At 43.5% G+C, this 26,208-nt stretch overlaps 1 protein-coding gene across 1 annotated transcript; it reads right to left on the bottom strand.

Moving 5' to 3' along the window:
- Window positions 1-240: 240 nt before the first annotated feature.
- LOC142957449 (septin-2A) lies at window positions 241-25,305 on the bottom strand. Its single transcript, XM_076099288.1, has 12 exons — window positions 25,215-25,305; window positions 19,744-19,790; window positions 19,227-19,326; window positions 19,047-19,133; window positions 18,496-18,619; window positions 17,416-17,550; window positions 17,151-17,268; window positions 7,282-7,383; window positions 6,931-7,076; window positions 6,659-6,742; window positions 6,502-6,559; window positions 241-1,606 (listed from the first exon to the last, which is right to left on the bottom strand). The coding sequence occupies exons 2-12, from the start codon at window positions 19,768-19,770 to the stop codon at window positions 1,541-1,543; spliced, it is 1,047 nt and encodes a 348-aa protein (XP_075955403.1). The 5' UTR covers window positions 19,771-19,790; window positions 25,215-25,305; the 3' UTR covers window positions 241-1,540.
- Between the last annotated feature and the right edge of the window lie 903 nt (window positions 25,306-26,208).

Consider the following 26,208-nt stretch of genomic DNA (forward strand, 5'->3'; position numbering starts at 1 on the left):
TTAGCATCAGCAATAAAAAAAAAAGTCTTTAGACATACATATAAATAATTTGATGATAAAACGTATTGCACCATTTTTCTAAAATGTGTCAAGTCAAAAACACTAGAAACAAAAGAACTGAAGAAAGCAAGACGCATATCAGCGAGGATTATATAAAGGTCAGAAGACTTTCTACTGTCAACTAATAACCGCTAAACATGTCAAGTCATTCAAAAGTCACACATGTCAACTCTCTTTTTGTTTTAAAAGACATTTTATTTTGGAGAGAAATACAAAAAAAATAAAAATGTTTACACCTAAAAACAAGTCTCTACTGAAACATGGTTAAGAAATAATACTAATAATAATAATAATGTGTGTCTTAATAAGTTCAACAGACAGATTTGCGTATAAAAGACAGAAAAACTAAATAATGTCAACAACACATCGATGTTTGAAGGCTCTGCAGGGCGTTTACCCATATAACAGTTACATGTTTAAGTATTTGACTTTTAAATGGCCTGAATACATTACGATGAAAGGCGGCACATGTCGTGTACAAACAGAACATTTCACATATTAAATGACACCACTGAAGCAAATATGGACACATTAAGTCCCTGGACTGAACAGTGGGATTAGTTTTCAGTCTGTAGTTGTAGTTTGGCACCGACATTAAAGATCGCGCAGCTCTTGATGATAAATCCAAAAAATATATATTAACAAAATGGCCCTTCATAGTCAACTAAACCATGATACTAAATCTTAAAGATTGTTGTTTCCCTTTAAAACAAAGTGGTATTAGTTCAAATACTACCACCTAGAATTAAAGTTTGTAGGGTTGGCTACAAAATAAGGTTTCTAGTTTTAACACGATTAAGAACAAACAGCATTTCTCTGCATGGACAGCTTACACCTCATGGACAGCTTATACCTCATTCGTAAGCACACTTAAGAGTTCACTGTGGTAATATTTATAGTTATTGCATCATCACACTGAAGCCCCGAAGGTGTGAAACCATCCAGAGGTAACGGAGATGGGCCACCGAATCACTCGTGAGCTAATAAAAAAACATGAGAAGCAAACTATTTTTATGTTAAAATATGTTAAAACAATCTTAACCCGATGGCAAAATGAATGGAAAATGCATAATTCATATATATATATATTTGTAAACATGATAGTATGGTGGCACAACCTCTTAGTAACACTGGCAGCTCTGTATAGTCATACTAAAGATCAAAGACTAAAACTGGCACATACAAGATGGGATAATGAGCGAGGTCTAGATGTGGATTGTAAGAGGAGTCTTGACAAGATGTTTCTCCTGAAGAGCTGATGGATGGATGTTTGGAGGGAGGAAGAAGAAGAAGAAGAAGAAGAAGAGGTGGTGGTGTGCAGATAAAGTTGATGTGATCCTGGATATCTGGACTCCTGGTGGATCTGCAGGGATGGATTCAGAGGAGGACCAGGTCTGTGCGTGTGAATACATATATGTGTCCGTGTGTGTGTGTGTTGGGGGGGTTGGGATCACGGCGTTTCCCTTCCGCTGCGGCTCTTTCACTCGTCCGATTTCCTCTTCATCTGTGCCTGCATCTGAGCGATCATCTGCTGCATGCGTCTCAGCTACAGAGAGAAGAAAAAGAAAAAGTTAAGTTTTGTGTCCTCGCTTAGTTGATTGATATATCTGAAAACATATTTCAAAAATACTTAAATAATATACATATACACAGTGGGTACGGAAAGTATTCAGACCCCTTTAAATTTTTCACTCTTTGTTTCATTGCAGCCATTTGCTAAAATCAAAAAAGTTCATTTTATTTCTCATTAATGTACACTCAGCACCCCATCTTGACAGAAAAAAACAGAAATGTAGAAACTTTTGCAAATTTATTAAAAAAGAAAAACTGAAATATCACATCAGACCCTTTGCTGTGACACTCATATTTAACTCACATGCTGTCCATTTCTTCTGATCCTCCTTGAGATGGTTCTACTCCTTCATTGGAGTCCAGCTGTGTTTAATTAAACTGATTGGACTTGAATAGGAAAGGCACACACCTGTCTATATAAGACCTTACAGCTCACAGTGCATGTCAGAGCAAATGAGAATCATGTGGTCGAAGGAACTGCCCAAGGAGCTCAGAGACAGAATTGTGGCAAGGCACAGATCTGGCCAAGGTTACAAAAGAATTTCTGCAGCACTCAAGGTTCCTAAGAGCACAGTGGCCTCCATAATCCTTAAATGGAAGAAGTTTGGGACGACCAGAACTCTTCCTAGACCTGGCCGTCCAGCCAAACTGAGCAATCGTGGAAGAAGAGCCTTGGTGAGAGAGGTAAAGAAGAACCCAAAGATCACTATGGCTGAGCTCCAGAGATGCAGTAGGGAGATGGGAGAAAGTTCCACAAAGTCAACTATCACTGCAGCCCTCCACCAGTCGGGGCTTTATGGCAGAGTGGCCCGACGGAAACCTCTCCTCAGTGCAAGACATATGAAAGCCCGCATAGAGTTTGCCAAAAAACACATGAAGGACTCCCAGACTATGAGAAATAAGATTCTCTGGTCTGATGAGACCAAGATTGAACTTTTTGGCGTTAATTCTAAGCGGTATGTGTGGAGAAAACCAGGCACTGCTCATCACCTGCCCAATACAATCCCAACAGTGAAACATGGTGGTGGCAGCATCATGCTATGGGGGTGTTTTTCAGCTGCAGGGACAGGACGACTGGTTGCAATTGAAGGAAAGATGAATGCGGCCAAGTACAGAGATATCCTGGAAGAAAACCTCTTCCAGATTGCTCTGGACCTCAGACTGGGCCGAAGGTTCACCTTCCAACAAGACAATGACCCTAAGCACACAGCTAAAATAACAAAGGAGTGGCTTCGGAACAACTCTGTGACCATTCTTGACTGGCCCAGCCAGAGCCCTGACCTAAACCCAATTGAGCATCTCTGGAGAGACCTGAAAATGGCTGTCCACCAACGTTCACCATCCAACCTGACGGAACTGGAGAGGATCTGCAAGGAAGAATGGCAGAGGATCCCCAAATCCAGGTGTGAAAAACTTGTTGCATCATTCCCAAGAAGACTCATGGCTGTACTAGCTCAAAAGGGTGCTTCTACTCAATACTGAGCAAAGGGTCTGAATACTTATGACCATGTGATATTTCAGTTTTTCTTGTTTAATACATTTGCAAAAATTTCTACATTTCTGTTTTTTTCTGTCAAGATGGGGTGCTGAGTGTACATTAATGAGAAATAAAATTAACTTTTTTGATTTTAGCAAATGGCTGCAATGAAACAAAGAGTGAAAAATTTAAAGGGGTCTGAATACTTTCCGTACCCACTGTATATAAAACATACTTATTCATTTTATATTCCATTTCTGACAATAGACCCCCTAAACTTCTACACACTAATGTGACCTAATGTGTATTTTAAAGTCAAACCGAAAGCTTAAAATAGCAAATGTGTCTCTGCTCTGCTCTTATGATCTGCTTCATTACCATAACGTCGCTGTCTGTGTTAAAACCACAAAAATGTCAACTTCCCATGAGCTGAGAAAAACAGCATCAGCTTTGTGACAATACGTTTTTCATATCATCTAATGTGGTTTTTGTAAAAGAAAAATATTTCACCAACTGCTTTTTACACCAATAACAGTTATGGTTAATATGAATTTACACTTTCTGGTTCGACCAATCAGATGTTTGTGTTCTTAAAGGGTCAGAAAGCTTGAATGTTTTACAACATGTCTTTCAACCACAATGACTGAACAAGACAGGAAGTGCAATCTATAAAGAGACAAACTTCAGAATAGAAACACACGCTGACTGATTGATGCAAAAGCAACGAGACGATTATCACTTTGCACGAGAAGACATCACCAAAATGAAAAAGCATCCCTGAGGACGTCCACTTGAAGTAGTGTTAAAGTGTTATACCTTGAGAATTTCTTTGCTATTGCAAGATAACCTGCTACATTACTGTAAATAAATGATACAGACAGATAGTCATCACTCAATCAAATGAAGAGACAGTCAATATATTTTAATACGTAATAATATTATATAATCTAAATTTATATCAGCGGTTGTGATGAAAGTGTTTAAAAATGAATGAAGTATAAAATCATTGTCAAACAATAAATTAATAATTGTTGGAATGTAAACAGATGTTAACGAGAAGGCAACAATGGGTGAATGATGTTATAACGTGGATAATGAGGATGTAAAGCTTTTAAAGCCATCAATAGTCACACTGTCAATCAATAAACTCTCCTGGAGCTTCCTTTAACGTCTGTCGCCATCTTGTGGCTCAGAATAGTACTCCAAATTACAACCACAGTACGTAGCCTTTTCTCTTTCCACCGGTTGTGATTGGAATATCATGGATGTGTGAATTTAATCTGGATATGTAGTACAGAGTCATGTGCACCTGAAGACCAACGGGTCTCAAGTCGCAGCTGTTCTACCGCTGTTTTGAAATTTAAGGTGAAAGGTTGACTGAAAAACATGAAATGTGAGCGCATAGTCCAGGTGACAAGATCAACTACGACTTAAATGGAATATCACTTTGAACTTCAACATAGATTCATTATGTTTTTTCATATTAAATCCAGGATTGACACGAATAAAATCTGATTTGATTACTTCCAGGGAAGGGATGATGGGTGACGCCTTATTTTAAGGCTCCTGTAAGTTCTTAATAGTCAGACTGTGCGTTTGTTTTTTTACTGAACTACAAACATTTGAATGACTGCAAACATTGGGATCAATTCAAACCTAAGTGAATGTTTAGTCTCTCTTGGAAACTTTATTTTTGATATTTATAAAACTGTATGTTTGCTTGTAATTGTCATTTACACATGGAGCCAAATTTGACAGCTTACCTGCTGTGAACTGACACTCCCAATTAATACATTGTTAGTGTCATAATTGGACAGTGTAATTCGGACAAAATACAGTTTTTTTTAAGGAACCTTTATAAAAATAAAAAAACTAGGAACCTGTAAAATAAAGTAACCTTTTCATTTATAGTAACTTGCTTAGAAATGTTCACAAACTGATCATAGAACAACGCAAACAAGTCAACAAAATAACCTGTTCAAAATATTCTGGTCCACAAACTACCGTTTGAACGTAAATATGATCCTGAACATAACTTTCAGCCCTTTCATGTGGCAACGTTATCTATTTTGGGGAGCTCTGGTGAATAAATTAGTAGTTCATTCTCAGAAAAATAGAAGAATTTTGGAATACTTGTATATTGACATTTAAACATCTTTCTGTCATTTACCATGTGTTTTCAAAGACGGGAAAATGGATTCAACGGGTTTCCGGGTATTACAGGACAAGTTGGTATTATACAAGTACAATAGCTAGTAGTCTGTCCTCCCAGTCCAAACCCTGACAACACGTAAACAAATGAGCCGCTGTCTCCTCACAGAACTGAGGTCATTCCCACCATAAAACTGGGCCAGGACATCCAGGCAGGAAGTGATGGCATATCCTGCCCTTGGGCACATTGTTTACAAACAGCTCTGATTGGACCCCGCCCGCTCGCTCACTGCGGTGCACTATGGGTGCACCGCAGCAGCAACACAAACAGGCCAATCAACAGCAATCAGGAAACAGGTTATTGCTTGGGGACTTGCAGGCTCCCAAAATGTAAACAATACATATGGAAGATAGCAGCGGGATAATAAATTAGACCTTTTTTTCTCTTTCAAACATTTAGTCACACTTAAGGATTGACAGCCAGTAGAAACATAATGTTATGGTAGAGTGTTACGATGCCATGTGTACAACAAAGATGACGGAGCAGTTTTTCTGCACAGCCAGGGTGAGTCTGCATTTACCCTCCATGATGGGTTACTGTGGTTTGACTGATCAGGTCTGAGTGTTTTTGACACTGAAATGGAGATACAGTTCATTACACCTTGTGCCAGTCATTTACCAAAGCCTGCAGCCATATTTCACCTGAGGAAATACTTTTGACGAATTTGTTTAAGTTTTCAAAAATAAATATTCCAGTGATAAACCCACCAGACTCACTGTAATTATGGTTTTGCACATAAAACAATATTTTCTCCTGGGACTAATAAATGGCAGATATCTGCATTCTTTCTGTGTAGTTCTGTAACTTTAACGATAACCAGGACGTGCGTTTCATCAAAATGCATTAGCTAAGTTGAACAAGTTGGACCCTGGAAAAAAAGAAGAAGAAAAAACTCTTTTTTTGTCAGTAATGCGAGTTGTACACGCACGCAAAAGCACTGGAATGCTCCTTTAGGCGCTGTTGCCTCGTGCTAAACACAGCGAAATTTTTTTGCACTGAAAATATGGAAGAACTATTGATTTTGTCCCCCAATTTCTAATAAAGTAGAGTTGCATTATGGCATGTGAGTATTATATTAATATGAATCTGAAAGACCTGTATTTACAGCTATCCACTTGCTGGATCAACTGAGACACATTTTAGTTCAAAGTGAGACGAGGAGCCGCGTGTGCGTTCTTACCTCTGCCTCTTTCTGCAGCAGGATCTGGTCTTTGTCCAGCTCATCCTCGTCCACAGCCCTGCAGAGAACCCAGACGTGTAGGTCAGAAAACCTTGCTTGACACAGAGCGGCTCAACGTGCTGTTGAAGAGAGATGTATACAAAAGCCAGCATCTCACCTGCCCTCTCTCTTCAGCCTCTCCGAGCGGAAGTTCTCGTAGTGCAGATCCTGGGTTACCTCCTGGAGGTCTTGCATGTGGGTCCTGCAACGAAACAAGACATGCGATCCTTTCTTCACACACTGGGAGGCAGTAGAGCTTCGCTGTAAACTATTTAATTAGTGGATGTAAAACCAGCTTAATGAGGATGAAGTTCTGTCCAAGGTTTTTTAAAAGACTTTCCTTCCGAGTATCCTAATACCTAAGCTTTTTTATTGCCGGGGGACACTCACACAAGCATGGTGCGTAGTTTGAGGAAGTCATTGTGGTCGGGGTTCTCCACCTCGACGACTCCCCAGGGGTAGAGACGACCGCGGATCTTCTTCCCCTTCACCTCGATCAGCTGGTTGGAGCCAATCACAGCAAAGGGAATGCTCGCCTGGGAGAGGGAGATAAAAGGTCAGAGGATCCCCAAAAAGATACAAAGTCTGAGGAGGGGATGTGGAAAGTAAAGGTATCGGAGAGAAGGGGGAGGAAGCAAGGACGAATCACTAAACCAGCAGAGGGAAGTGTCTGACGTAGCTCTGTGTCTTCCAGCATCAGCTGAGCGCGTGTGCCTCTCTCTCCCTCTCTCTCTCTCTCACCTTCAGGACCCGGGTCTGCTCCTTGAACTCCTCGTCCTCATCGGAGTCGGCGTCGGGCAGCTGGTAGATCCGGATCCCGTGCTCTGCGATCTCGTCCAGGATCTGAGAGGTGGGAACAGGAGGAAAAACACGGGGTGAGTTGGCAGTGGTCGTGACCTCATCGCGAACTCCCGAGGTGTACCGCTGCACGGGAAAAAAACTCCATTGCTGGAACCTGCAGAGGGTCAGTTCGACTTTCTATGAACAATCTCGATAATGAACGGACCAGAAAGCAATCGAGAAAGCCCCTTCATTCAAAAACCAGTCAAACATCCTCACTGTCAAAACCACCAAGGACCCCTTTCCTTGGAAATATCTTTTACACACTTCATTTTTAGTGTAGTAGATGCTTATAATGTATATCGTATACTAACTTTATCCATACTATGCTTATGTTATGTTCTTGTACTGTAGTTATTCTTAACTTTAATACAACTTTGACAATATAACCGTGACCTAAAACCACTTAAAGCTACAGCTAATTCCCACGTGACACTAAAGTATATCTATATATAAAACATGTGCGTTATAAAAGTGTAAACTGTGAGTCATATGGACAAAATAACAGCTGGCGCTCTGACCCAACAGAAAGTAAGAGCGCCCTATAGACTAATAGGAGGGTGCGAGCGAGTGCCAGTTGTTGCAGCAACACATTTAATTAAAGCCCCCCCGCGGAGGACAAGAGGGGGTGAGACAAAAAGGGTAGACAGGTGAAAAAATAATAACGGCCTGTGCCTGTGTGTGTGTGTGTGTTTCGGAGTCAGAAGGTTCTCACCCTGCTTTATTCACAGGGCCAACCGGTGGAGAAACAAGTTGAAACAATAGGAGCTTTCTTCCCCGCTACCTCTGGGACAGATGTCAGTATTTATTATTCTAAACATCAAAGCTGCATTTTATTTCATGTACTGAAGTGTAACAGGACAGTGGTCAGTCAGCCAGGAGCCTGGGAAGTGAGCGCAGGTTTTCCTACAGAGCTCAGCTCCTGTTTGAGCCCCTTGTTATGGCTGCTGCTTGTTTTCTCAGTGAGCTCTGTACATCCCATGATAGTGTGTGTGTGTGTGCAGGGAGACTCGCTCATTGTTGTGCGGTAGATCCAAAAACAAACAGGGCTTCGCAGGACTCGGGAGGAGAGCGCGACTCAGGACCGGAGCCTCTCCCTCCAGTGTTCCCCTTAAAAATGCACACGATTTACAGATCCGTCCACCGCGCTAGGTAAACATCGCTCTCGTGGGGCATGAGCGTGAAGACTTTTGGGAAACTCTGCACTCAGTGGGAAAATAAACACAAGTGACACAATGGCAGGAAAAAAAAGAAAAGAAACAAAAAAAAGAAACAAACAACAAATCCAGTCACACGAGAAAACAGGAAAACAAATTGAACTGGTAGATCACTAAACAAAAAGCTAAATGAACAACCAAGAAAAACATATATTTAATGAACGCAAACTACAATTAAATATCCAGAAACAATATCTGATCATCACATGAACATGAGTCCGTTGTCTGCCATCATCTGTTCTCAGACCTCGGTGAGCCAAAAGCTGCTAAATGGCTGTTTACCTGCATTCATCCGTTTGGCAACGTGTGCTTAGTACGGCCCGACACCTATAATCAAGACCTCTAAGGGATCATGGGATGTCAAAAATCACTGCCTGCTCCAAATCCCTGTAGTCTCTCCTGTTGATTTACTGTACACAGTGTAGGCCGTGATCCCTGATGTTACGGGAGTCTCCCTCCCCCTATTCTACAAAGTTGTGTATTTTCCTTGGCACACAGATGTTGGCAGTGGGAGCCATTTTGATTTTATGACCATCCTGTTGGGCTGTAATACCCTCCCTCCTCCCTGTGCTGTTATGGTTGGCCGTGCAGGTCCACTCGATGCTGTCGGGGGCAACACGTAAACAATGCCACGCAAGACTCACAGGCCTCAGTATTAATTGGAAAAGGAAGGGAAAGATGAACCGCCTTGCGTTTCTGGCTCACATCTCCGAATGTGGAACATTGTTGGTGGAAAAGGTGATTCCGTCATGTCGGGCAGTTGTGATAAGTGAGAGGGGCGGAGGCCGCTGGAAAACGGTTTCAAAATGAGACACAGTTTGTAGGTGAGGCATGTGTTTCTTCAGCGTACAGTCGGGCTCGCTTCACTTCTAGGAATAGAAAATACACTGTGGCGGTTATGTGTCGCCCCAAATATAGCATACCCGCAGGCCTATACATAGATGTAATTACACAGCGGGTGGGGGGGGGGGGGGGGGGGGGGAGCCGTGGGAGACATGGCTAAGCAGTTTTTTCTGCAACCGCACAGCAGGTTTGACCGAAGCCCGCCAATCATAACGAAACAGGGCACAAAGCCATCATTACGGGGATCAGCCGCTTCATCGCGTCAACCCGTGAGGCCGGGAATAATATTTTTCGTGACTGGTTCATTCCCAAAAACATGAATGACTCAAATCGCCCGCTAAGCAATGACAAACCTCGCTGGCAGAAAACAAATAGCCGCTGGAGAGAAAAAAAAAAAAAAAAGAGAAAATGAGACAAAAGAAGGGGATTGTGGTCCCGATGTTTAACAGGTAACCGCATGCAGGAGCTCACACAGCAGTGATACAGCTGTAGTGTGATTGAGACACAGCTGAGCCTGGCCTGGTGTATCCATTGAGCTGAAACTCTCAAACAGAGAGAACAATACTTGGAAGTAGAAACATGTCCCAGAGCATTGTACCAACAATGCAGAGAGAGAGAGAGAGAGAGAGAGAGAGAGAGAGAGAAAAACCTTCCAAAACACAAAACAATCAAACGATACTAATCAACCCTGACTGAGAAGATCAAGGATCAGGAATTCGGAGGGACCGGACCACTTTTACGTAACGCTTATGTAACCTCGCGGCTGCCTGCCAGCTCCTAGAACAGTGGCCATGGGGAGGAAGCGGTGCGTCGTTGCCGTTAGAAGCAGTAGATCTGCTTGAGCTTTCGGTCGCTTTTGAAAACTTGTGCCGTACTGAGAAAACCACCCCGAGGGACAGGGGCCCTCTTTTTCCAAGACCGCTGAGTTTATTAAAAAGGAAAATCCCGGTCATGGTGAGGAGCGTTTTAATCAGAGCGTTCTCTCTGTCCCTCACGAGAGCCCCTGTGGGTCCAACTGTGCGTCTACGTATCGGTGAATCAAAGGACTGCTTACTTTGCACCTTCTAAGTCTAATTTACACGTCAGAGGAAAGAGCTAACCTGATATGCGACCAGCAACAAGCAGTATTCAATAGTAATACGGTAAAAGGTTACGACTCAGCCGCGGTGAGGGTTAAACTACTCGAAGTAGCATTTGGTGAAGCAGCGTTTTAGTTCGTCACCTTAGCGGTATCCAACACTGAGTGTCACAAGTGTAATAAATCCATATGCTATAAAAAAAAAAAAGTGAGCTTCATATTTGCTGCCAACATTTACAGTCTGTTCCACTGCAGCTGAAGCGTCAAGCTTCGGCCTGTCTCAGTTCAGCCCAAACGCCCTGATGAATTCCACCTGTGCAGCTAATAAACTGTACATTACTGTCTCTGTGGGCTCTTCCCACATGAAATAAAGGCGGCAACACACTTAAATGCTGCGATGAGTACCGGCATCTCCAGTTGTGGAAGTCCAGAGGGGTAGAAAAAGGTTTAAAGTTTCAAGAGGTTGCGTCACCATTTTCTGCCAACAAAACAAGAGTTCACTATTAAAAAAAACTATGATTTAGTCTCTCACACGAGGATCCAATGTGGCTTTCAAGTGAATCTGCAGAGAAATATAAATAATTAGAGAGAGAGTATTGAGCTGTAATTAATATTTCAAACCTCAATCACAAGACAAACAACAGAGAGGTCTGGCACCATGAAAAGAAAAAAGAAAGAAGCTGATTCCTACCACTATTCTTTGGTTTCCAAACTGATTCGCTAAACTTAAGGCACTAGAGAACAAATGCTTCTCTCTTGACAGGAAATCTCTTTCGACTAACCGGCTCTCTGCTGCCTGCAGGGAGTCTTGGGGGGGTTGAGAAAGCCCCAACAATACCTGAGCTAGGGGGGGTCGGAGGGATTTAGACCTCATACCAGCCTCCTACACAAACACACACACACATAGCAAGAGAACGGTATGATCTGGCGTCGGGAGTAGGAGAAGAGTTTACGTGCGTGGAGCTTTGTAGCTCCAGGTGGACGGAGGATGGACCTTCAGAACCACCTCCAGAGCAAATCCCTTGGACTTTTCCAACATTATCCCCCCTTTCTCAAGTACAGCACTGACACGCAGCAAACAATACCTTTCTGTTCACAGGATTAAAGACGCTTGCATGCATGCGCGTGAAACACACATTCCAGGTATATTCAGTCAGAGTCTGAGAAGCCGAGAGTGGACGGTCCAGACTGGAACGGACCGGGCGGGAACAGCTGGATTTGTCCCCCCCACCATGGCAATGTGAAGGCATTATATAAGTTACGGTGATGAACACACTTGCATGCACGCACACCCACCCACACTCCCATTGTCTGGGGTGAAGTATTAGTCCGGTTAAGACCACCCACCTCTCGCTCTGATCAAAGAACACGGGGACGAACAATCCGGCTATTCATGTAATCTTGTATCTACGTGAGATTTACAAGAGGACGGTGCAGGTTCAGTGTTTCAACCACACATCGGGGCTTTTGTGTGACTTGGTCCGGCATTCAAAAGATTCAACAGCAAGAGGTGACTCATCAGCGGCGCGGCCACAGTCCGGAAACCCGAAGCTTGACCCTTTCGCCGAGGAAACCTGCTCTTTTCACGCTGTACTTTCTTTTCTTGAGAACGGATGAAAGCGTGTAACAGAGCGGCCCGCTTAACGAGGGAAAAGCACATTATTGTTTTAGAAATCTGCAGAGACGTGGAGCATGCCCTGGCACAATGACTGCTGGAGGGCAGAAAAATAAATAAGTGTTTCACTGGCAGGAAAAAGGACGGGGCACAAGCTGACCGGGGACTTGTACACTAACTCTAACTCTCTCTCTCTCACACACACACACACACGAGCAGTGAAGTAATCACCACTCAACCTTTACTCATGAGGCGCCTGCTTAGAACACGTCATTGATCAGCTGCCTCTTTGTTTAAACTGCGTCACTTTCTGTTATAGGGATTTTGTTTATTTTTTAAAACGGTGCTGATAATGTGTCCCGATGGGGCCGTAGAGCTGGTTCACACAGCTGGGGCGGGGGGGGGGGGGGGGCTGCGACAGGAGTGAGGAGAGGAGATAAGGAAGATGAGTGAGGACACAGAGGGAGGACGGAGGGCTGAACTATCGTCTGCCGCCTTGTGCGAGAGAGAGCAGAGGAGGAGCGGGGTTCTGGGTCTTTAGTCTTGGCACAGAAGAAGAGATACCGCTTATATTGGGGTCGAGGTCTGTGGCAAAAATGCTTCAGGTTGGCTTCTGCTGACCTTTCATCGTAATTAAAAAGGGTTTAATACTACTTTCTCAAAGCTCATTTGATCAGAAAGGCAACCTAACCAGTGTTTTTGTTTGTTCTTACAACGAATTTCAAATACTTCACATTAATGATGCCCGTTTTCAAAAAGCACATTGAATTTTATACAAATATTTGGACCAATTTACCCTGAGAAATAATAATAATATTAACTAGTAAGTAAAATCCAAATCTTGAATCAAGCAAGGGTGCAACTAATCATTATTTTCATTAGCGATTGATCTGTGGATTATCATCTCAATTATTACACTAGTGTTTTTTTCTGACTACCAGTCTAAAGACATTCAGTTATCTACACAACAGCAGCACATCTTCACGATCGAGCAGCTGGATCTGGAGAATCTTGAGACAAAAGTGACTTAAATGAGGGTGCGGATTGTTTTTCTGCCATTTGACTAACCGATTAATTGTTCTAGCGATAGAATCGTATGGGGGGGGGGGGGTATTTGTATGATTTTTGCCTCCATCAGGATTCCAGTCTAAACCAGCCTTGTATGGTTCCTCTACGTTCAAACAGAAAAACAGCCAGTGAAGCAGTTTGAGACTAAAGCCCAGCACAGGATATGACTGAAAGGTCCCAGACTGAGAGGATCAGTCCCTCAATATACCCTCCACAGGGCAACTTATGAGCTTGAGACCGCAGCGACCCCGTGAAGGCAATAGAGCAAATAACAAACAAAAAAAAGAGGACACAAAGAGGCAGAGGAAGAAAAGTACGAGGCGGAAGAATGATGCGCTGCCAGGAGAGGAAGGACCGGGCGAGAGGAGAGCAGAACCAAGAGGATGAAAGCTGGATGATTTGTCCCGTGAGCCTGAGACGCGAAGAGGGCAGAAGGTTGTGTCTCGTCAGTGGAACAGTCTCGACACATAGCAGGAAACTTATATTGTTCTGTACAAGCTGCTTCCCCCTTATAAACGGTTTCAAAACGGTGAGAAAGTACCCTTCAGAAAAGAAAAAAAACTAATAAATACTGCGGGAGGAATGCTGGGGGAGATCAATCATCCTCCAGCCCCGGGGCTTCGTGGCAGCTTCTTGGCGGCCCGCGACTGAATGGGAGGACCCTCAGCCACGTATACCGAAGAGCCACTTCAGCTAATCTGATCGAACAGAGCAAATACGTTTCTTCTCCTGAAAAGACACTTGAAGAGACGAATGAGCATTGCTGCGGCGCTTAGCGTTCACAACGACTACGTTTACAAGCACGCAAGAAACCAGACTACTGTGATCAGTGTGTCGAGGCAGAGAGAGAGCATTTTCTATGACTTCTGTAGGAAATGAGTGAATAAGCGGATGTCACGCCCCATTTCTTTGTTTTTGTAAAAAGCCCTAGAATAATTGAAATACATTACGTGAAAATGAAATAAGATACCTATTTAGAGATATGGCGGTCTCATGTTTTTTTTATAGTCAGATAATTTGTCCTGTGTACGTGTGCTTCTTTAGTAGTTTCTCTTAATAAACAGGAACACCAATACAGTTCTGTACAGTTTTGGTCGTAGCTATGAGACGCAGTGATCTCTGTGCTGGTATTTGCTTTACATATTTGCATGTGCAAGAACATCCAGGTTCCAAACCTGTTTACGGTTATACACGGTAAAATATTGAGGTTTCACCAGCAGGAATTTAGCTGTAATTTAAAATATGTCTCTTGATTAAGAGACATATTTTCATTCGTATTTCTCATTCGTATTTCACGGCAAGGTGATTACCTTGCCGTGAAATAGCCAGGAGTTAATGATATTAATTAATTAAATGCATGTAAATGCAGCCGGTTCTGTTGCTTTAAATCAGGGCTACTGGCTGAAACTTCAGACTGCACAGAAGCACAAATTGAGATGGAGATAAACGTTGTGTATGCCCAAACAGGAGATAAAATGCCCTCTTTAGGGACACATGGTGATGGTTCTAAATGTGGGGCAGATGGCTCAATCAACCCTCTGTATTTCCTGACAATAACAACTTGTCCAGGAGCTCGCTCTCGTTAGATACAGGCAGACTAAATAAAACTTTTTGCGTGTGTCCGTTACCAGTACAATTTTCTTTTTACTGTGTATGAATATAGTTTAGAAATAAGGATTTGGGTAGTTATCACGTGTGTGGGACTATGTGCGTGAGTTTGTACATTTTGCTGAACTCATCAGCTCCTTAGTGTGCAGCGGGAAATGTCTGTTAAGGGGACACTTAGCGGAGCATGTGAACAAACTCTGCTGGACAGATAGTGTTGTGGGACAGTTCTACAGTAAGTCGGTCAGATCGGAGCGATAATGTTACTCTATTTCCGCCGCCACACTTCTCTTTTTTTATCATTTCCTGCTCCACTGCTGTTTTTTTTGTTACAGCACACGATGCTTTTTCGGAATGAAAAGCAAATACATGAAGAAAATTAAACAAGAGTTGTGTCTACGGCTTCTGCTCTGCCAGCTGGGTCAGAAAGCCAACAGGCCTGTGGATCGGGGGGGCGGTGGTGCGCGGAAACAGGGTTTTGTTCATTTGAAGTGCCAGAGGAACACTCCGAAGGTTTGAGGAAGGTCAAAACACAAAACAGCTCCACGGAGCACAATTCAACGGTGCAGGTCTCTTAATAAGGACAACGCAGCGGAGGAATTTCACCTTCGATGTTTGGGGGCAACGTTCACACAGAGTAAGGGGCCTCTCCGCTGCCCCGGTCTGGCCTCGCACCTAATTGCTAAATCAATGTAATCATAACTGTTATGATGGTTTTTATTATTATTGCTTAAGAATATTGCTGTTGAAGTATTTATTTATTTATTACCACTGAAACAATTCCACTACATCTTTTGTCTTTCCACCACATATGTCATAGACTACTCTGACCTATACTGTTGCCTCTTATACAAACATGAACATGAACACACACACACACACACACACACACACACACACACACACACACACACACACACACACACACACACACACACACACACACACACACACACACACACACACACACACACACACACACACACACACACACACACAATACTCCCGGACTCATTAACCACGTCATCATAGATGTTTTATGTTATTGTCCGAATGTCTTTCTTTACGTCTGTCTTCCATGTTCATGTCACTATATGTTTTTTGTCACAATGCTTCACCAAAAAAGAAAATCCATCAACATGACAGGTTTATTTCCGACATTAATGTCTGTTCTGTAATGTTCTTGTGATACAGAAAAAAAATATATAAATAAGTTACCGAGTTATTGTATTGTCCTCATGAGGCGGATGTGAAATCTTGTTGTCTTAAGAAATTCACCGTGTGCGTCCTGAGACTGTGACCCTGTTGTCTCTCCGGGATGGCGCATCAGCAATTTTCGAGGACTCCGACTGCGGGAGCCTTCGAACAAAGCAGACTCGCTGCCGAGGGGGGAACGGAGCCGAGCTGGACTCCGGTCAGCCTGACACCCTGCCAGACCACCGGCTCCGAGACCTCAATGAGAGGTAGGTGGGAGGTCTGGGCATTGGCTTTCCAATTAAAAAGCAGGCATTTGCAACAACAGCCCATTCACTGCCTGCAATTTTCTTTTTCCCCTGAACTAGGACTGCAACCGATGATCATTTTCCATTACAGTCAGTCTGATGGTTACTTCATCGTTTTGCCTATAAAATGTCCAAAAACATTTGATTTATATTAACGTGAAACCGAGATTAAGTCGGCAATCCTTCACATTTGAGAAGACAAAAAGAATGTTTGTTGCATTTTTTGCTTGCAAGGTGTGAGGTGTTAGGTCAGTAGAGTGGAGCAGAGGTTATCAGTTGTGCTGCGTTGCACTACTGTGGGGCAGGAAGCTGAGGAGCGTGCAGGCAGACACTTTGGGTCACATCCAACAGGACGTATCTGGGATGGGTCGAGACGTGTATGAGATGTGCTGCCCCTATATTATATACAACACTGTCTTCCTGCGCATGTCCCTCCCTCATGTTTCCTCCCGCATGTCGTCCCTCCCTGTACTCGGCTGGCTGGCCGTCTCATTAAGAAAACAAGGCACACGCCGCGAATCGCCACAATTACGCGAGGAAGTACACGTGCATGAACACACGGATGTCTGACACACCGGGCTGTCAATGAGGATGGATGGGTGTTTGTTTTTTGCTATTGTTAGCGTATCATCCAGTGACCCACTTTCTAATGGATAAACCATATAACTGTAGATGAGACAAAAACAAGCACATAAAAATAAATTCAAAACATCCTGGCAACATCGTGCCAAGAATCAATTCCAGGGGAAAGATGATTATACTGTAGAAACAACGGCTATAGATCTAAATATTGTGTGTGTGTGTGTGTGTGTGTGTGTGTGTGTGTGGACTTCAAAACCCACCCTCCTCTTCAGGCGGTCCCTCTCCCTCAGTGTCAGCGTGTCGGCCTTGGCAATGACCGGGACTATGTTGACTTTGCTGTGGATGGCCTTCATAAACTCCACATCCAGAGGCTTTAGGCTGACAAAGAAAGAGATCATGAAATAGAAAAAGAACAATGAGGACGCAGTCAAAAAACATTGAGAAATAAAATGTTTTTTGAGGGGGTGGGACAAGAGAGAAATAGGAACAGGCTTCTTTAAGGTAATCTTCAATGTGCTTGGTTACCCGTGTCCAAACGGAGATATGAAGTAGAAGCAGCAGTGCACCCTGTTGTCCACGATGTGCCTTCGGTTCAGGCCGCTCTCGTCGTGAAGGTATCTCTCAAACTGATTGTCGATGTACTGGATGATAGTCTTGAAGCTGACATCGGAGACAAACAGAGAGGCAGTGAGACGGACGGATACCCTTAAAATCACGCCAAATAACCGTTAAATTACAGCTGCACTTTGTATAGTTGCAGAAAAGTTGACATCTTGTTATATCGGTAATAAGTGATCCGTTTCCTGTCACCAGAAAAAAACAGGATATATGCTACTTTCAAACCTTGTGTTTATTACTGGCTGGTGTGATAAAGACAAAGTTTAACTGATGAATGCATTAAATCATCTTCTGGGCAGAAAGCACAGCATGACACTTTTTGCCTTTATTAGACAGATGACAGCATAGAGGCAGAATGGAAATGGAGGGAGAGGGAGGGGGAGGGAGAGGGAGAGGGAGAGAGCATGCAACAAAGTTGAACCTGTGATGTTGCGGTATTACAGCATGCATTGTAACCATGCGTTCAGTAGTTCTTTAAATTTGTTAAAACCCTGCAATTGCACCCAACTTAACTGATATATGTACAGTTAAAGCGTCTATAATAAGCAGAAGCTTGATTTATTAACTTTTAAACATTATTTATCTTATTATTGAGAAGGTGACAAGAGACATATTCTGCAGAGAGAAAGCAAAGGGCGGGTTGTTTGTTGTGTCCTTTTTGTTAGCCTTCGTCGGGAGAGTAAATGTACAGCTATGTCGGGACAATCAACAAGAAATAGAGGATAGCACACAGGCGCGCACACACACACACACACGGCTGAAGGAAATCTAGACATAGGGAATGCAGAGGGAGGAAGTAGGGAGTTTTTGGGATGAAACTTGAGAAAGGGAGTCATTGAGGACAGGAGGGGAAGGATGAGAGAGCACGCCGGTACAGGAAGTCCGTCCCTCCTCCTCCTCCTCCTCCTCCTCCTACTACTCCTACTCCTACTCCTACTCCTACTGCTACTCCTACTCCTACTCCTACTCCTCCGCACACAAACACACCAGTCCTGGCTGTTGATGGCGTCGCCGTATCCGGGGGTGTCGACCACGGTGAGGCGAAGCTTCACCCCTCGCTCCTCGATCTCCACAGTCGACGCCTCGATCTGCACCGTCCTCTCAATCTTCTCTGCGGAAGCGGAAGCACGGGAACAATTAACCGTTGGCCTCGGGAACCCGAGTGGAACTTTAACATTTCTTTAAAAATCCTGCCCGAGCTAAGTGCTGACACGCAGCATCTGCCGCAACCGCAGGCTTCAAAGAAGGTGGATATGAAAGCATGGGTTTTGTCATCTAAAAGAGCTACCCTTTTCTTTTCTCCCTTATCTGCACAGACCAGGGAGGGCCTGGATAATTGTTTTCAAGCCAGAACAAGTCCTAACCTAAGTCAAGTCATAAGAAGGGGCAGGGTCATATTTTGAGACTTAGGCATTCCCAACATTCCTCTTGAAATAATGCGCTGCTGGAGACATTGCGCCAGACATTTCTCTATTATTATTACAGTGTGCACATTTGTGTATGTGTATGCATGTGTGTGTGTGTGTGTGTGTGTGTACCTGCTGCACCGGGGATGTAGCGTTCAGGGTAGAGATCAGTGAGAAACAGGCTGTTTATCAGCGTCGATTTGCCCAGACCAGACTCTCCTGAAAAAACAATGAGAGAGAACGGAGATTAAAAGCTCTATTCTCTAAAGACATCATGTAGTCTACTTTTAAAAGAAAAGCGCGATCACTCGCCTGCAACCATGAGGGTGAATTCAAACCCTTTTTTCACAGACTTTCGGTGCACTTGGTTCGGGAGGTTGGCGAACCCGACATAACCCGCTGCATCTGGGAACTGCAGAGCACAATAAAACACATACAAGTTGTTCAAAATGAAGGTCAGAAGCTGCAAATGAATGAGGAAGTATTGAAATAGTCACAAAAACATGTAATGATAGTAGATACAGTTTCATGTGATTTCCTATGTTTTACAATTTTCCATAACTTTATTAGGGAAGCGAAGGTGCTAGTGAGTGTGTACGAGTGAGGTTGATGATGATGCCCGATCACTGAGACGTTTCAACAGGCAATAAAGCCTGGCCACTGAACACTTACACTTGTATACAGGATATCCCCTCTGGATGCCTGTGCGAGTGTGTGTGCATGAGATTAGGAGCAGCATGAGTGTTAATCACTGCTGCCTTATTAGAATCCCCTCCTGAATACTCTGTGCGGCTGTGGTGTGTGGTGGACATTTGGGCCCGTTACTCACCTTCCCTTTCTCTCCAGACTGAGACATCGCTGCTGCTTACTGGATGTCTGATGACGGAAAAAAAGAAGAGATAAAGCGGTGAATGAAATGAGATGAATCATCATAAAAAAACAGCTTCGTGTAGCTTCCTCCCTGCAAACAGCAAAAAAACACTTCTTCCAGGCATCTTGATTAAAATATTTCTCCAGAAACGTAAAAATAAAAAATACGTTGCTTAAACTCACACTGTAATGTAATTCACAAGTTTTTGTATTCTTTAAGTGATGTATTATCTATCCAAAGGAAACCATAAGCGTCTATGAAGTCAAGTCATGGAGAATGATATTTAATAATAGTGCTGATTCTTTTGTGCAACCAGACAATGTTGCTTTTGTTCACATTTTCTTTTGATTTCCAAATGTAATTACTCGCCGCGGCTCAAACTCTCTCCTAAAATGTGTTAGAGACACAAATATTTCTGTAATTAAGCTGCTTTGCTGTAAGTAAATCTGTTTAGGTTTGACATAAGGAATCCACTGAGCCCGATATGTTGCATTGCAACATTGCAACATAACTTTCTTAGCTGCCATAGCTGCTTACTCATTGCTCCCACAGGGGCTTTGCTCTGAATCGGTTGTTGATGCTCTCTTTGTAAAGCTAAAGTCAAATTTTTGCCAGAAATGCTAGAAATGGGTCTTTATCTAAATGAAATCATACAAAAGAAAGAAAAAAAAATCACCATATTGCTATCAAGCTGTTCTGCATGAAGGCTATACTATAAATTTGTGTCGTTGTATGGCCCACCCTAAACCTGACCTAACAAGACGTCCACATGGCCACGACAGAGCGATTAGACATCAGGACCCGTAGTTTCAGTTTCAGTAATCTCCATGACATGTGGCTAATTATTTTAAACAGGAATCACAAAAGAGGACTCCACCTCAGGACATGTATGTTGTAAACTGTAACTGCACATGGAGTCGGCTTCACGACGGTCATTATTCGGGCTGCCGTGACGACCACCCTGTTCTTTAACACTATCACGCTGAAGGAGCAGAGATTGAGTGCCCCTTGGCAACAAAGGGTGTTCCCACACTACCATTTAACTGTCCTCTAGGCCCCCCCCCCCACACACTCGATGACCCCGAGCAGACGACAGAGCAACAAGCCCGCTTGATAAATTAGCTACATAATGACGGAGCAGGAAGAACAGGCTCTGTTTTATCACCGACACACTGGCCCTTGACAGGTGGAGTGTGATAAGCATTAGAACGAGGCAAGCCGCCGTGTGCTGCCAAACGGAGATGCACTCTGGTTATGTAATGGTAGTTGGGGGGGGGGGGGGCATGGGAATCTGGATTGACCTTCTCCTATTTGGCATGAGACAAACGCACAGTTGCGGACACTTTGGGAAGAATTTCTCACTGTTATATCCATTAGATGGTAGTTGTTGTTTTGTTGTTGTTTTTTTTTTTGGGGGGGGGGGGGGGGGCTCTGTGTGCATCTAACGTGAAAGTAGGCAGAGAGCTCTCATACTGACAGCGTGGTTTCACCGAGCCCGCAGGGAGAACAATGGCTGTTTATCCCTCTGGTTCCTGAAGCCTTTCCTATATAGCGCAGCTCAGCTGTGGGGAGGAGGGAGAACACGTGCCTCACCCCTGACCACATTCGGGTCCCGACCGCATAGCAGGACAGCAAGGGGGAGACACCGATAATATAGGGAGGAGGGGTGCCAGGTTGGAGGGCCACAGTGTCAAAAGGTTAACCCAGTTAAACCCAGTGTAAATATAAGCACTGACATTAAGAATGAATGGATTTCTTGGTCTTCTATGATAGTAAAATTAATATCTTTCGGGCTTGGGACAGTTGAATTTGTCAACCTTGGCTCTGGGAAAGTGGGATGGACATTTTCTGATATTTCATGGACCAAATGATTCATTGTTCAGCCTGATTGTTTCCCAATGTTAACCGTCCTACACCATCGTTTTGACCTGAAGGCAGAGCTGCATAGAAATGTTGGGGAATAACCAAAGTTATCAAAATTCATCCTGTGAAGAACGTGAATGTGTGTCCCAAATGTCCCGACACTTCATACAAAAGCTGTCAAAAAGAATTTTCTTAAAACCATAAAATGTTGATCTGGTGGTGCTACTCAGACGATCACCAAAGTCATCGGGATGCATCCTCTGGGGAATATGAATCTGTTTGTAAAATATGTGCCAATCAATCTAACAGGTGTTGAGAAATTCTATTGGATGAGTGAAAACTGAGCTGCTGGTGATGAGAGAGGAAAAGTCATCAAAAAAAAGTAATTGGGGTTCATCCTCTGGGGATTTATTTATTTTTGCCACGAGACCATCGTGCATAAATCCACGATGGTCTCGTGGCAAAAATAAATAAATAAATAAGTGATGGACTGCCTAAACAACCCAATTCCTATACCCACAACACTACCGTGGCTCAAACATTAGGTTCAGTCCTAAAAACACGACAAAGATGATAATAAATGTGCTTTCATTGTTAATGAACGTCTCATTTAATGTAGCGGCCCACACCCACCCCAAGTGTTATTCCTCGACAGGCTCTGTGGGAACCAGCGTTTATCCCGGCAGCAGATTAATTAAAGCGCTCCAATATTGCAACGACAACACTACAGGACAGACAAGGCAGGAGGTACACTTCAATAAGACTCTCTCAATAACGGCCATTTAATCGGCTGAGCTGCTTACACGCACGCACGCACGCACGCACGCACGCACGCACGCACGCACGCACGCACGCACGCACGCACGCACGCACGCACGCACGCACGCACGCACGCACGCACGCACGCACGCACGCACGCACGCACGCACGCACACACACACACACACACACACACACACACACACACACACACACACACACACACACACACACACACACACACACACACACACACACACACACACACACACACACACACACACACACACACACACACACACACACACACACACACACACACACACACACACACACACACACACACACACACACACACACACACACACACGGGGGGAGATTAAACAGTTTGGGCCAAACAGGGAAAAACAATGCCACTTTAGTAAAGCCAAAGTGCTTGGCATGTAATGCATTTACAGTTGATTTATTGGCTGGAGGGAAGCCATGAAGGGGGCAGCAGCAGCAAGGCTGGTAGAACTATTCACCTTCCTGACGGGCAGAGCCGAGGGCCCGTTAACCCGCCTCCCCGTGGTTTGAAGTCTTTCTGCTCTCGTTGGAAACATTGAAACAATAATTCCACACCATGGAGATTTTGTGAACTCGGTGGCACGACCACAAAAAACGGTAATTTACTGGCAACTGATCACGGCAACAAGGGACCCGAGAGGTAGCGAGCATAATGAGGTGAGGTTTGGGGGGGGGGGGGGGGGGGGCTTGACTGTAATCAAGTAGCCCCTTGGGGACCAAAGGTAGTAGTGGTGGGAGACAGTAATAAAAACTATGATACTGTTTTTTAAGCCATGGTTTTAGAAACACTATATAATACGAGCCCAGGGAGAGACGGGCGGGGGGGGGGGGGGGGGGGGGGGGGTACAATACACGGAATGAAAAAGCCTTTCAAGCATAAGGAAACCAGCAGGACAGGTTATAATACACACACACACTTGAAAGTACAGGATGGGCCATTTATGATGGGGACAGGGGAGGAAATTACTCAAAACAAGTGGGAGTCGTACGGCATCAAAATGTTATCATAACACTGCTACTCACACAGCTGCTGTACAGTACCATGAAGTTTAAGGTGGGGGGGGGGGGGGACTCTGCATCGATGATTAATAGTGAAACTAACACTGTGGTGCGGTTAAAGGTTAGTCTCCATGCTCGTTCCTGGTGATAGAATCTGTATGTTTTGTTAACGGGCATTTGGATGTAAGAATATAGCAAATTGATTAATGAAATAAATAAATTTCACAATATATATTGTTATGAGAGGTTACTCAACTAGGAGAACAAGTGTTAGTTGCAGCCCTGAATTGAGGTAATCATAGCCTCGTTATGCCTATTTAGTGAGGGCAGACATATTTCTTTGACCGACAGGTTTAAGTAAATTAAATGTCAAACCGGACAATGTTATCAGAATAAATCTATACTCATAGGGATGAAAGTTATTCCTTCACCCGGTGTTTCTTGTGAACAAAGGTATCCTGCTGCGTGACTCACACAATAGTCCAGGTCCACTCTGGTCTGTCAACTTTTTTGTTTTTTCTATTCACACCACAATGCAAAACGGGAGGAAACGTCCTCTCGTAGTTAATAGTGTCAGACAGATGTCTTCCCAGCTCAGTGTTTGTGAGACAAGATCGCAGGAAGGTGAAAGGGTCAGAGAGCGGTTGAAGGTGCTGCATCAGACCCCCGAGACGTCTTTCGGGGCTCAGAGATGCTGTCCTCCTGACAGAGAACGGAGCGCGGTCTAGCCGGGTATAAAGCTATATTGTTTCTGAAGTAAAGTGCAGCTGCCAGCCCGAGATTACAGCTCACACACAGCTCTGTGCCCGCGTTGTTCTCCTCTCAGCAAGAAAAGGAAGTGAAATATGCATGTTTTCATTGAGCCAAAAGCACAAGCAAAAGATGGATGATAACTCTTCAATGGTGGCCCTCGGCCACGTCTCAAGACGGACACATAATGACAATATGTAATTGTTTCCCCGCTGTTATTGTGTAAATTGTCCAAACGCCAAATTTATTTTGCGCAAAACATGCCCTTACAATCAAAAGGTCAAGGATTAATCGGATGTTAGAGAGCGATTTCAGGGTTCAGGAATGTTACACAAAGCGGGTTTTACAGGAAATGTGTGGAAGTTAATGCTTTGATTTGCAGATTTTTTTGTTGTAATGGGGCTGATTTAGGAATATGTACAGGCCCACTGAAGTGTGGGGAGTTTCCCTGCAGTTAGATCAAGTATGGACTGGAACAATGGGACAATAAATGAGCTCAAAAGGCATTGAGTGTTTTTTTAAATAAAAGGTATTGGACATTCATCTTTGCAGTGAAAATCTGAAGAGGGAATATTTACTTTTGTGTCAAATAAGTGCGGAGATTATAAATCAGTGCTTGAGTCAGTGGATAGGGGAGATTGAAGGCCTTTATAACAGTTGGATGTCCACCACACCCAGTCTGACAGACACTCACCGAGTCTCATTTCTACGTGCGCAGATAAATACCGTATTTACTTAAACTGGGATTTCCTCTTTTAAAAGTATTTTGATAAACCGACTTTGAGTGTAATACGGGTCTGAAACTTTGTCAACGTTAACTTGTCAAACTGTCGCAAGCAACAGTTGTTACCGCGGCTGGTGTCGTGTTGCCAGCAAAGCTTCAACGGACTCTCCGGTGTGTCTTCTTCTTCTTCCCTTCCGTCTTATTCAAACACGTTGTTTAAAAAAAAGAACACGAACATAAAACAACAAACCACGGAGCAGTTCCTTACCTGAGAGTAACTTTGAATAAGTGTTAATCAACTGGAGCAGTTGCCTCTTGCCGCTGTCCCAGCCCAGGAAGGGAAACCCGGAAACCGTTCCCGTGAGTCGGCTCCGCCCTCATCCCCGAAGGCTTGTCATTAGGGTTTCTTGTTGCTCCGCCACTGGCGCCATTACGGTTCAACGGCCAGGACGGCTGTCCCAGCTAAACATCATTCTGTTTAGGATCCAACATGGCGGTCCAAGTGTGACAGTTTCTATAACTATTCGCCCCAGTAGAAGGCATTTTCCCCCTGTCGACCCATGACTTCGTGGGAATGTTTGACGTTGAACTATTTGATATAAATTGTACATTTAAAACCGGCAAGCTATATCTGGCTTTGTGACGAAATATATTTGACTAGATTACACTTTCTATATGACCACGAAGCGTACATACAATATTTAAATGCTCTGGATATCCTATGTTATATCCAGTGGTGGAAATCAAGTCGCCTATTGTTAAATATATTACACATTTTGTACTATTTTAGGTTCTGGTATTTCCATTCCCATGTTAATTCATTTTATTCTACTTCACTAATTTCCGAGGAGTAGCCCACTTTATGTATTTGACAATCACACATTACTTTACAGATCAAATGTTTGCATACGAAACACAACCAATGATGAGCTTTTAAAAACATAGATTTTAAACGGATAGGCCTACACAGCTAGCTACCCAATAGGAAATCAAGCATTTAAAATCAATTTAAATGAAATGATTGATACCAAAGTACTTGAATAACAATTTGAATGCAATTACTTTTACTTTTAGCAAAGTATTTTCACATTGTGATAATGCCACTTATACCTCTTGTAATTACATAAAGCATATCCTGGTTTAAATATGCACTAGTGGATTGTATTCTGAAATGTATATAGGTTGTGCAAAAACACCATCAAAGGCTCGTTATGGGATATTTCCGGTTTAAATTTCAACAAAGTATAATTAACAATAAAGTT

The sequence above is a fragment of the Anarhichas minor genome, unplaced genomic scaffold (genome assembly GCF_050575085.1).
Source record: "Anarhichas minor isolate MPS153535 unplaced genomic scaffold, ASM5057508v1 ptg000025l, whole genome shotgun sequence".
Lineage (NCBI taxonomy): Eukaryota > Metazoa > Chordata > Actinopteri > Perciformes > Anarhichadidae > Anarhichas > Anarhichas minor.